At 39.8% G+C, this 12590-nt stretch overlaps 2 protein-coding genes across 2 annotated transcripts in view; both read right to left on the bottom strand.

The window, feature by feature from the left end:
• The window catches only part of LOC140564680 (olfactomedin-4-like), a 3246-nt gene extending 1157 nt beyond the window's left edge, over window positions 1–2089 (bottom strand). The window contains exons 1-4 of the mRNA XM_072690289.1: window positions 2030–2089; window positions 1778–1945; window positions 1132–1344; window positions 726–870 (exon numbers count right to left, since the gene is read on the bottom strand). Coding sequence (XP_072546390.1) covers window positions 726–870; window positions 1132–1344; window positions 1778–1945; window positions 2030–2083 — 580 coding nt within the window. The 5' untranslated portion in view covers window positions 2084–2089. The remainder of the gene's footprint in view (window positions 1–725; window positions 871–1131; window positions 1345–1777; window positions 1946–2029) is intronic.
• A 5193-nt stretch (window positions 2090–7282) lies between these two features.
• On the bottom strand, window positions 7283–9703 carry LOC140564679 (olfactomedin-4-like). Its single transcript, XM_072690288.1, has 5 exons — window positions 9630–9703; window positions 9382–9543; window positions 8524–8736; window positions 8279–8426; window positions 7283–8194 (listed from the first exon to the last, which is right to left on the bottom strand). The coding sequence occupies exons 1-5, from the start codon at window positions 9681–9683 to the stop codon at window positions 7365–7367; spliced, it is 1407 nt and encodes a 468-aa protein (XP_072546389.1). The 5' UTR covers window positions 9684–9703; the 3' UTR covers window positions 7283–7364.
• Between the last annotated feature and the right edge of the window lie 2887 nt (window positions 9704–12590).

Raw genomic sequence — 12590 nt, 5'->3', positions numbered from 1 at the left:
AATTGGCCCATACCCCCAAATATGAAGACATGCAATAGCCTTTTAGTTGCACCCCTGCCTTCTCTTTCTAATAAATGTAATAAAATACAATCTAAGATCTTTTGCATTTTAGACAGTGAAATATGCGACCGCAGTCTGTACATCTTTCTGAGACAAGAAGCCATAATTAGCAATAGTGAATTACTCTTCAATCATTACTTACAAAAGTAACAATACAAAAGTATTGGGACACCAGCCCATTCATTGTTTCTTCTGAAATCAAGGACATTAAAAAGAGTTTATCCTGTTTTTGTTGGATTAACTGTCCCAACTGTCCAGGGAAGAAGGCTTTTGGAGCATTGCTGTGAGGATTTAATTGCATTCAGCGACCGGAGCATTAGTGAGGTCAGGATGTTGGATGATCACCACCTCACCTCATTCCCAACTCTCCAACACATCCCAAAAGTCATAGTTCCATAGAATCCTTTAGAAGATATTTTCTCCCCTTAGCTCATGCCTGGCATTAGGCATGGTGCCAATAGGTTCATGTTTATCTGCTCCAGAGAGTCATGTTCTACTGTAAGTTATAGACAAGCTGTGTGTGCACATTTGCACATCTGTGTCTGCAAGGGGTGCAACTTAAAGTAGCTGAGGGCATTCATTAGAAGGGGTGTCCATAAACATTTGGACATACATTGTCGCTGCACCTAAGCTGATTTTAAAAGCTGATGACGCATCAACATTACCAATCTGTGCATTGGAGAAGTCATCCTGTTCATCTCGGCATTTCTCCAGCTTCTTTTGAAGTTTGGCAAACTCAATGCGAATCACTTCTAAGTTGCTTCTGTCGTAGCTCTCCAGCTGATCTACAATCATGCTCATGTTGCGAATCTGTAAGTGATATAAACACAACAGTCAGAATAAATGGTGTGTTCAGCACTAATCCAGCATAGCTGGACATCAGTTTATTGATCTACCAGTTACTCATTGTCTGATCAAGAATTAGACAATTGTGCTAATATATTAAATATATTACTGACATGATAAAACATTTATAGTGAATTATAGTACAGTAAAAGAAACAGACCTACACTCAGTATGCATAATGCACATAAAAATCACAGTAAATATTTCCTCTTAAGAAGTTCTGACCTCATTGTAAAGACTATCAAATGCTGGTGAGGAAGAGTTGAGGGACGTTTTCAGATCTGTGACTAGGGCTTCGAATTCTCGCAGCTCGATCCTCAGCAACTCAAAGTCCAGTTTGATGTACTTATCAGGCCCACTCTCCACCACCTCCAGCCGGACTGTCAAGTTGGAGAGCTCCTCGAGTAGAATAACCACCTGGCCTCTGAAAGTAATCAGCTGAGGAAAAGAATAAGAGAAATCTCACAGTGCTTCAGCATCATAAAGCAAAAAGCAAGCAGGCATTACAGTCAGCACCATTTACAGCTGCTCTGACACTCTTAATAAAATCAAAAATACTTTGAGCAGTTCTTTAGGTGTTGCCATTGAAGAACCACTTCTATAGAAAGAACCACTTCTTTGTGGATGCGATGGTTTCCTAAAGACCCATGTTTATAATGAGATGTTTTTAGTGATGTTAATTTTAAAAGGCCTTTTAAAGGTCTAAAGAACCTTCTCATTAAGTTAAAGTTCTTTACCAATTAAAAGGTTCTTCATACTCACACATCTCTGTTACAAACATCCTTCTTTAAGGAACCATCAAGAAGCTCAAAGAACCATTAAAGCACCTTTATTTTTAAGAATTTATCACAGCATGTGCAGAAAAGTGTACCTTGTTGATATGAAGCTCCACATCCACAGTCAGCTTATTAGAAGATATCTGGAGACTCTCCACACGGTCTGCAGGGAACGTAGTGTCTGGCAGGAACACATGGCAGATACATTGGCCAGATTCTCCCACAGAGCCGGTCACATTGCCCGAGCCCCAGTCCTCCAGCGGCTGGAAAGAGAAGACAAATGGGAAATGGTTACAGTTGCACTGACATCATTTTCCAGCTTGAATGGATCTAAGTAAAAATCTTACCAGCCAGGCGAGTGTTGGGCTGGCAAAGAAGACGAGCAGGAGGAGAAAATGCATTCTGTCTTAGGCTTTCTCCAGAGACTGTGACTGTCACTGCCCCCAAACCATCAGCTTTTAAAGAGGAAATTATCAGAGACATCCTGAACATCTTCCACATTCCCATAGTTATTACAGTTCACGTAAAGATTGAGAGATGACATGTGTCACAGTCATGTTTGCTGGAGATTCTCTGGCAGTGCTAGTTTGCGTTTTATTGGTCGACATAAGAAGTTGACCATGTGAAAATACACTGCATGTTGCACCTGACAGTACATACAAAACACATAATTGCTACTGTGTTGGCAGTGTTATCAGAGAACAGTGTGGTCCAAATTATAGAGAAGGGCTTATACTGGTTGTAAATGGTTGTAATGGTTGTGGCTCATTATAAACCCATTTGATAAGAAACCTCTCTGCTTAAAAGAACTGTACTGTGAACTGGTGGCTTTCAGTGTCAGAGCAACAGGATGTGTTCATAAAAATTATCTTTATTTTCTCTTATTGCTATTAAGGTGATACAGTTATTTGGAATCAGGCTGAATGTCAGGAAATGTTTGATAGTCAACTTGGTTTCTTAAGAACAGAAAACTGCATGCTGTCTAAGGAATCAGTACTGTGCTTGTTTAATGAAGAAGGTAAAAAAGGTGGCTCCCTTGTTGTAAACTGTACAAAACTGATAGGTAGATTAGATAAATAGCTGAAGTATGTGCAGTGTATTTAGTGCACAGTAACAGTACAGTGTTGTGTATTACTAAATACTAGGAATAAATTAATCCAATGCTTGCAGTATACAGGCACTAGTGTTTATCTGTGTAGTGTGGAGCTCAGTGGAGCGATAGTTGACGTAGAGAAGATGGGGCCGGATTCACAAAAGCTGATAATAATTTCTGAGAATAAACTACTCCTGAGAATAAACGTACAAAGTACAAAGGATAAACACTAAGAAGAAGTTCTTAAGAATGTTCTTAAAAGCTGATCTCAAAAAACTCAACAGGTTTTCAAGTCTCACTGTTTTTAAATAATTATTTACTTATTATTATTACTTAAGATCTATTTAAGACACTTTTTAAAGTTTCCATTTTAGCTGTTCATAATGAAGCCTTTTAAGCAGCTTATCATAAATTTGAGAAGAGAAAAAAACAAGTCAAGCCATTTAGTAAACAAGTGCTAAAGTAACTGTCAAGGAAATCTTTGAAAAATGATAAGCTGTTTTTTCCTATCTAGACGTTAATAGTATGTAGTGTACTACTATCAGAACAAGCTTCATTTTTAAACTTGTTCAAGTAGACCGTAATAGTACTTCAACTATTTAAACAATAATTTCAGAAGATTACTTTCTGAACTCTTAGACAAGAATTAAGCCTAGCCGTAGACTAAAATTTACTTTTAACGGAGAATCACCATGTAGAATGTTCTGTAGTCTAAAACTAGCCTGAAAACCTGCCTGGGAAATCAGCCATTACAGTCTAAGACAAGTGTGAGTATATTGTAAGGTTAAGAAAATATTTAAAACATATATTTTAAGAATATTAGTTGCTGTTTCTGAAGTAAAATGTAATGAAAAAGAAAGTAAAAAATGAAGGAAGATTTTTTGCTTCAGGCATAGACATTCCTGTATCTCTTTCTGGAAGGTAGGGGGTTATACCAAGTGTGGCTGAGTTAGGAGGAGTCCTTGGTGATACTGCACTCACAGGGCTGGTGGTGATCAGTTCTTGATGTGGGGACAAAAGTGCTAGTGCTCTCCTTATTTACACATTGACCCCAAAATAGTGATGGTACTGTGTATCAGTGCATACGCTGGTTAGACTGCTCTCAATGGTGCTCATCTGTTTGTGAACATCTGAAATGACTCGTCTGCGCTTTCTAAACTAGAGAGGTGTTGAGTGTCCATGAAAGATCCTCAGAGATCTGGACACCCAGGAACTTGAAGACACTTTCTTCCTTGGTCCTGTTGATTTTTATACAGGGGAGTTTGTGCAGCCTTTGTTTTTTCAATTGTCTACACTAAGTTGTGTTAAGGGAGAGGTTGTTGGAGAGACACTACACAGCCAGGATCTGAATCTCCTCCCTATAGTCCGATAGTTTTATTATCACTGATGTGGCAAACTTGATGATGATGTTGGATCTCAGCAGAGACACACAGTTGTGGGTAAACAGGTAGAAGTGCAGAGGGCTCAGGACACAGCCCTGCAGCACTCCAGCATTCAGGATGAGGCTGGATGATATGTGACTTCCCAACCACCGGTGCTGCATTTGCCTTCTTTAAGTCCACTAGTTTAATCAAGATTACTGTCCATTTAGCACATTTCATTCATTTGCATCCATGTGCTCCAAATATATATGTATATATATATATATATATATATATATATATATATATATATATATATATCACTGTAACAATAGGGTAGTGAAGGCAGGCTGAAATTCCTGAGAAGCTTTATTAGGCCTTATCCATCACAATTGGTTAGACAGGGGTCAAATGCTGGCAGGCAGTTATATCAAGCAAATCCATAATCATCATAATCCAGGACAAAATAAGGATAATTCACAGGAAGCCCAAACAAAAAGATGACCAGCACAGAACTGGGGTGGGTAACACAGAGACTTCACAAAGCCAGACTGAAAGAAATTAGTATATATGAAGAGAGCATTCAGTTCAGGGATGTGATGCAGGTGTGTAATTAGGCTTGGGCTAGTCCAGTAGGGCCGAAGTCCAGAAGGGGCTGAAGCAGGGAGAGGAAATACTAAGCGTCACCCACAGAGGGAGACATTGTGACAATTATGTAAATTTAAAGTGCTATTATTGTAGATCCAAACAACACACAACACAGAGGCAAGCTGGGAAGCTGCAATCACAAAAATGGAATAAGCCTGAGTGTTAAGTGCTCTTGAAAGCTACTGATCATTGCTACAAGGTAGGATAGGACTGATCCAGCCGGGTTCGCAACAAGAGCCAACATCGATCCACAGCAATTCGCAGTTCTGAAAAGACTTTGTGCTTCTGCAGCCGGAATGATCAGGGCGTTCTGGAAGGAGATGGGAAGATCACGGTGGGAAGTGGTAGTTCCAGTAATGTGTGGCAGCTCGGTTTAGACAAGATTAAGCTTTAGGTTGGTGGGTCAATGTCCAAGATGAGATGTCAGCTAGGCATGCTGATAAGCATCAGAAGGGGTAGAAGAAAGGAAAGAGATGGGTGGCTGACATATACACACGTTGACAAAATTGTTGATACCCCTCGGTTAATGAAATTATGGCACCCTTAACTTATATTTTAATATTTTGTTGCACAACCTTTTGAGGCAATCACTGCAATAAAACGATTCCTGTAACTGTCAATGAGACTTCTGCACCTCTCAGCAGGTATTTTGGCCCACTCCTCATGAGCAAACTGCTCCAGTTGTCTCAGTTTTGAATGTCATGACATGTTTCAGCTTCTTCCAAAGATGTTTAATAGGATTTAGGTCAGGGCTCATAGAAGGCCACTTCAGAATAGACAGAAAGGCTTTCCTCTTAGCCATTGTTGGGTGTTTTTAGCTGTGTGTTTTGGGTCATCATCCTGTTGCAAGACCCATGACATGTGACTGAGACCAAGCTTTCTGACACTGCGCAGCACATTTCTCTCTAGAATCCCTTGATAGTCTTGAGATTTCATTGTCATTTCATTCACTGACACCCTGTGCCAGATGCAGCAAAGCAGCCCCAGGACATAACAGAGCCTCCTCCATGTTTCACAGTAGGGACAGTGTTCTTTTCTTCCGTTCCATTTTTGTCTAATCTGTCCATAGGACATTCTCCCAGAAGCTTTGGGGTTTGTGAACATGTAGTTTGGAAAATTCCACTCTGGCTTTTTTTATGATTTGTTTTCAACAATGGTGTCCTCCTTGGCCGTCTCCCATGAAGCCCACTTTGGCTCAAACAATGACAGATGGTGCGATCTGATCCTGATGTTCCTTGAGCTTGAAGTTCACCTTTAATCTCTTTAGAAGTTTTTCTGGGGTCTTTTGTTACCATTCGTATTATCCGTCTCTTTGATTTGTCATCAATTTTCTTCCTGCGGCCACGTCCAGGGAGGTTGGCTTCAGTCCCATGGATCTTAAATTTCTGAATAATATGTGCAACTGTAGTCACAGGAACATCAAGCTGCTTGGAGATGTTCTCATAACCTTTACCCTTAACATGTCTATAATTCTCTTTCTAATCTCCTGAGACAAATCTTTCCTTCGCTTCCTCTGGTCTATGTTGAGTGTGGTACACACCATGTCACCAAACAGCACAGTGACTACCTGTAGCCCTATATATAGGCCCGCTGACTGATTACAATATTGTAGACACCTGTGATGCTAATTTGTGGACACACTTGATTTAACATGTCCCTTTGGTCACATTATTTTCAGGGGTACCATCATTTTTGTCCAGGCCTGTTTCATGAGTTTATTTTTTTTAATAATTCTGTTGAAGCATGGTTCAAAATCAATGTCAGATTTAATTTGTTTTTCATATAATTTTTATTTATTAGTACTTTTGTCAAATTCAAGTTGTTTCTGTGACCATTGTGGGTTTTTCTTTCATTAACCGAGGGGTACCAACAATTTTGTCCATGTGTGTGGTAGTGGTAGATGGGAGGATATGGGAGGCATGGGAGGATATTCACCAAGAGAGTGGTTGTGAATGGTAAACAGAAAGGGGCTTGTAAAACCTTGTGGGACAGAGTCTACAATGATTAGATGTGGATCCCCTACATGTTAGCTACCTTTTCAGAGTGCAACTACAGGTAGAACTTGGACTGATTATGTGGTTGAAACAAAAAAATGTTTAATTAGCAATGTTATATTAATTTAAGCTTTACTTACATAATAGATTTCTGTCTATTTAAAATTACCCACTGCACAGCCAGATTATTCACTGTATTCAGGAGAATGTGACTGTTAAAGACAGCTGTGCTATAGTGTATTGTCCTTTGTTTGAACCATTCTGGATAAAATAAAATAGCTTCCGTTAGTTAATCTTTATGTCTGTCTTACCTAAACTGGTTATTTTGTTACAATAGCGCCTGTCAAGGGGTGTTGTATTAGGCAGCAAGTGAACAGTCAGTTCTTGAAGTTGATATGTTGGAAGCAACAAAAATGCTTCAATGAAAAATTCAATGAAGTAGAAAAGACAAGACCCAACCAGGTAAACTGCTCAAAGAGTTTATTAACAGAACTGAAATGTGACAGAAAGCATGTTTGTGTCGTCTGTCTCTCAGTAGATCATGTACACCAAAAAACTCCACACTCATTTTCAGCCGTGACAATGTTCACATCAGGACCTGTGGTTTGTTTGTTTTGTTATTCTGGTGGAACCAAACATGATAACTGACATAATAGCCATTGTTGTACATGTACAGTTTCTGATCAGTGGGGTTGTAATCGAGGTACATGTAATTTTCCTGGAACTTCTCAAAGGGAATGCTAACATAGCTTTCTTTTCTGCTGCGAGTGTCATAGGTATAGAAGATCTCCTCTGTGTTGGTGTCTACAGATCTTGTAGCATAAAGAACACCACACACCATGAAGGTATTACCCACAGATGGCTTGAAGATACTGGTCTGCCAAACCTCCTTTAGTGCAAATGCTGCCTCGTCTATCTTACCCAGCACCAGTTTACCCTTGGATGCCTCTGTAGCATATGTTATCCATAGTCCACTCTCATCAGCTGCGAAGTCTAAGTTCTGATAGGGTGAGTAATGGTAGGAAAACCTGTTGCTTGCACTCGGCACCACCCTGTACTCAGCTTTCTGAGTGGTCATATTGAACTTAGCCATGCTGAAGGGGTTTGCGAACTGATAGTACAAGGTGTTGGCCCGTACAATTAAATTATTGCCAGTTCCTCGCCAGTCAGCTGATGCATAGAGGTCATATGTTTTCATTGCCTGTCTCATGATCAATCTGTAGTAGTCTGCATAGACACTCACATACCTGACCACTGCATCAGTAGAAGCAGAGTACCAGTACGTGTTTTCAGAACCAGGCAGTGGGCGTGAATCTTTGCCCCACCCTCCATAAATGTGGCCTGCTACCAGGTGTGCATTCAGCTGGCTAATGATTGGCTTGCTTAGTCTTGAAATACCGCCATGGTTGCAAGATCCTATAAAAAAGATAAAAGTCAAAAGCTTAGCAATAGACTTAAACCCCTACATGTTAATTTTGTTGGAACTTAGGACAGACTTACCAATGTTAGGATTAAAGATTTCATTGTGGCGTCTCTCGCATTCATCCAGTTTCTGCTGAATCTTGATGTACTCTCTCCTTGTTACCAGTACCAGGTTCTTATCGTATTTGTTCTCCATTTTAGTCAGCACAACAACGATGGAGGTGATCTGGAGGGTTAAGCACATCTCATTGATCAACACCAGTATCATTTAGCACTACCAAATAGCAAACCCTGGATCAGTCCAGTGCATGTACATGCGTTACCTCTTTGCGGATTTTGACCAGCACTGAAGATGACGTCTGAATGGAGGCCTGAAGATCCAGAATGAGAGCTTCTACCTGCTTAATCTGAATCTTCACCTCTTGTATTTGGAGCTCAGAGTAGGAGTCAGGATCATCTTCCATCATTTGAATCACCACTGTGAGATTTGCAACCTTCTCTATATAAACAGTGAGTTTGCTTTCAAACATCTCAACCTGGCAAGAAGAGAGAAGTACGTTACAACAGGTCCTTGAGGATCCCAGCTGTGCAGACATTACTGTTTGGGCCAATATTCCTAAAGCATTTCCATTCAAGAGTGCTGTTTCTGAGACAGTCTTCTTGATTAAATAGTGATGAAGATTTGTAAGGAGTGAAGCAAGTCAGATCTGCTGCCTGTGGCTTTCTGAATTCCACCCATAAATCCATTTTCTGTAAGCCTTTAAATTAGCTGATAGGTTGAATCAACTGTTGCATGAGGTAGTTTAGGGGCTGTATGGGAGGAAATTGAGACGATTCCAATGGCCTGTGACTGACAGGGACTAAAAATGCATTAATTGAGTATTTGGCAGAATCGTTAAAGTTGTGAGGCCCAGTCTGATATCTTTTAATGGGGCACAAAATCCCTGTAAGCACCCCTGGAGGCAGCCATTGGTTCCCCTTGGGTTTGGTTGATGTGTTAGAGCAAAGGATCGCCAACGCATGCTGGACTCTGAGCCTTTATACTCTTTCTTCTTACAGTTTAAAATGTCAATAAAAGGTTTGTCTTATACCATTTCTGAGTCCTTATTTATGAGTGCAGGTGACCCATGATGTGTACTGAGTTGTATGTGTTAAATTTTCAATGTTAAAGCATCCTGTACCTTGATGATTTCCAGCTCCAGCTTCTGACTGATCCGCACTGCTGTCTCCTCCAGCTGTACCAGCTCTCCCATGGGGAACGTAGTGCCAGGTAAGAAAGCCTCACAACTGCACTGGCCTTCTGGATCCACAGTACCATTCCTCTCAGTCCAGAGGTCCACAGACTTTGAGAAACCAATAAGATCATGAAAATGCTATAAAAACTATATACATTACTCTGAAGAAAATGAGGATTTGAGTATTGCCTTACCTCCAAGGCGACTGTGGACCTAAGGAAGAAGAAACAGAGAAGTGCTGTGATCATTGTGAATCAGATGATCCTCCTGAAGCTTCTGCTTCAGAGCACGAAGCTCCAGTGCTTTTAAAGGTTGACTGTCGTAATGTGATCGAACCAGCACCTGGTGTCTTCTCACAGCTATTTCTTAACAGCTAAAAATCTGTACACGTCCAGATCATCAATAATGCAATAAACTGTACATCCTTCAAACATCACACCTATTGTATGTTAGGCTACTTAGTAAAGGATACAGGTGTGGAAGCATGACAGGTTTCCCTCAGCCTGCCATAAACCAATCTGACTGTATAACCAAGTGACATGAGGATTCATATTTGCATCAATTATATGGAACTCAGGACCTGAACCGAATACTGAATTTGTGCTTGTGTCTGTATCAATATATATTTTTTTTAATTAGAATTTTGATAACACAATTTAAAAAGATGTTGTTTACATGTTTTATTACTTTTGTTTGCTTTGTGAGTAAGAATACCATATTGAGATCCAAGAGATCCTCTGTCACAATTCTCTATATGAAGTTATCTATTAAAACTTACTCCTAAAACTATATATACAAACAACTTCTGGTCCTAGCGTTCTACCACCATGGAGAGTACAGTTTCAACACATCTGGCTCTAATACAAAATAACCCCTGGAGTACTTAATTACCTGTATCAGGAGTGTTAGATTAGGATTGGATCTTAATGCCAAAGTCTAACACCATGTCTGCCTCCTCTTGGCATCTTTGCTCTGTGTTTTAAAGCAAACTGACATATTCTATATATATAATATCTATATCTAGAAATCTATATTGTTCTTATGTTCTTTTACATGTTTAATTAAAAACATTTGTGGAAACCTTTATGAACACTGCATAAATGCATCCAGTGGTGCCATTCCCAGTCTTGCTAATAATGCATCAATACGTTAATACCCAGTTTTGAGTTTAATAAGATACTGTATATCAGTCTTAAAACCATATCAACCATCAAAAAAAAGTCTGTGTAAAAAGTTTGGCCACCCTAAGCAATGAAAAGCTTCAGATTTGTTTTGTCGACATGGTCTCACCATGATTTCCAGGCTTTATACATTCTCTGATTCTTTAAACCTTGTGCTAACACTCATCAAACATAAGTTACTGTTAGAAATAGAAGTAATCAATGTTTTTAGATGATAATTCCTACAGTGTGGACTGTTATTAAGAAATGGCACTTCAGGGGAACTATGGAGGTCAAGATGAGATCTGGAAGACCAAGAAACCTTGCATGGTAGTGAGACCAATCAAAACCTTTTGACATAAAAACATAGGCCTGATCAAAGCCCCCATGTGACTTCCAAGATCCTGCGTGAAAGTTTAGCTTAGAGGGAGGAGCATGGTGTAGCGTTGCTTCGGGGAAGATCTCGTACCTGTGAACTCATCATAAAACTCAGTGTTTGAAAATGCTAAAGAATATCGAGAGATACAAAAGCACATAGTATTTTGCAAAAAGATCAATATTCTAACTGTGAAGCAGGGGAATGGATCTATCACGTTATGGGGTTGTGTTGCCACCAGTGTTATTGGCAATATTGCATGATTGGATGGATTGATAGATTCCACAAAAACGAAAAAAAATCCTGGAAGAATTTTTATATATATTCAAAATATATATTCAATTACACTTTATTGTCATTGTGCACAGAACAGGTACAGAGCCAATGAAATGCAGTTTAACCAGAAGTGCTAAATACAGTATAATTTACATATAAAGGGCAAGAAAGTAACAGTGGCAGGTGATGCTTTGGTTACAAAAGGCATTAAGGATGGTGGAGTATAGATGTTATAAAATACACATTTATTCAGAGACTGTAAATGTAGTTTTTTACATATGGAGGAGCATATGTAAAATAATAAGTATGCAAAGTAACAAATAATGTACAGTGGGTTTATATACAGTATGTACAGTAACTGTCTGTGCAGACAAGAAAAGGCTGAAGCTGAAAAGTGGATTTCTTCTATTACAGGATAATGATCAATGATATACAGTGGGGAAAAAGTATTTAGTCAGTCACCAATTGTTCTCCCACTTAAAAAGATGAGAGAGGCCTGTAATTGACATCATAGGTAGACCTCAAGTTCATCTCAATACTTTGTTATATAGTCATATTTGTTGGCAATGACGGAGGTCAATTGTTTTCTGTAAGTCTTCACAATGTTGGCACACACCGTTGCTGGTATGTTGGCCCATTCCTCCATGCAGATCTCCTCTAGAGCAGTGATGTTTTGGGGCTGTCGGCGGGCAACACAGACTTTCAACTCCCTCCAAAGGTTTTCTATGGGATTGAGATCTGGAGACTGGCTAGGCCACTCCAGGACCTTGAAATGCTTCTTACGAAGCCACTCCTTTGTTGCCCTGGCAGTGTGCTTGGGATCATTGTCATGCTGAAAGACCCAGCCACGTTTCATCTTCAATGCCCTTGCTGATGGAAGGAGGTTTGCACTCAAAATCTTACAATAAATGGCCCCATTCACCCATTCTTGTGATAATTTTGACCCCATGGGCTGGGACCTTGCGTGGAGCCCCTGATCGAGGGAGATTAGCAGTGGTCTTGTAGGTCTCCCATTTTCTGATTATTGCTCCCACAGTAGATTTCCTCACACCAAGCTGCTTGCCTATTGCAGATTCAGTCTTCCCAGCCTGGTGCAGGTCTACAATTTTGTTTCTAGTGTCCTTTGACAACTCTTTGGTCTTCACCATAGTGGAGTGTGACTGTTTGAGGTTGTGGGCAGGTGTCTTTTATACTGTTAATGAGTTAAAACAGGTGCCATTAATACAGGTAATGAGTGGAGGACAGAGAAGCCTCTTAAAGAAGAAGTTACAGGTCTGTCACAGCCAGAAATCTTGCTTGTTTGTAGGTGACCAAATACTTTTATATAAATACTATATATATTT

This window comes from Salminus brasiliensis, chromosome 10 (genome assembly GCF_030463535.1).
Source record: "Salminus brasiliensis chromosome 10, fSalBra1.hap2, whole genome shotgun sequence".
NCBI classification, from domain to species: domain Eukaryota; kingdom Metazoa; phylum Chordata; class Actinopteri; order Characiformes; family Bryconidae; genus Salminus; species Salminus brasiliensis.
This window is presented reverse-complemented; position numbering and strand designations above follow the sequence as displayed.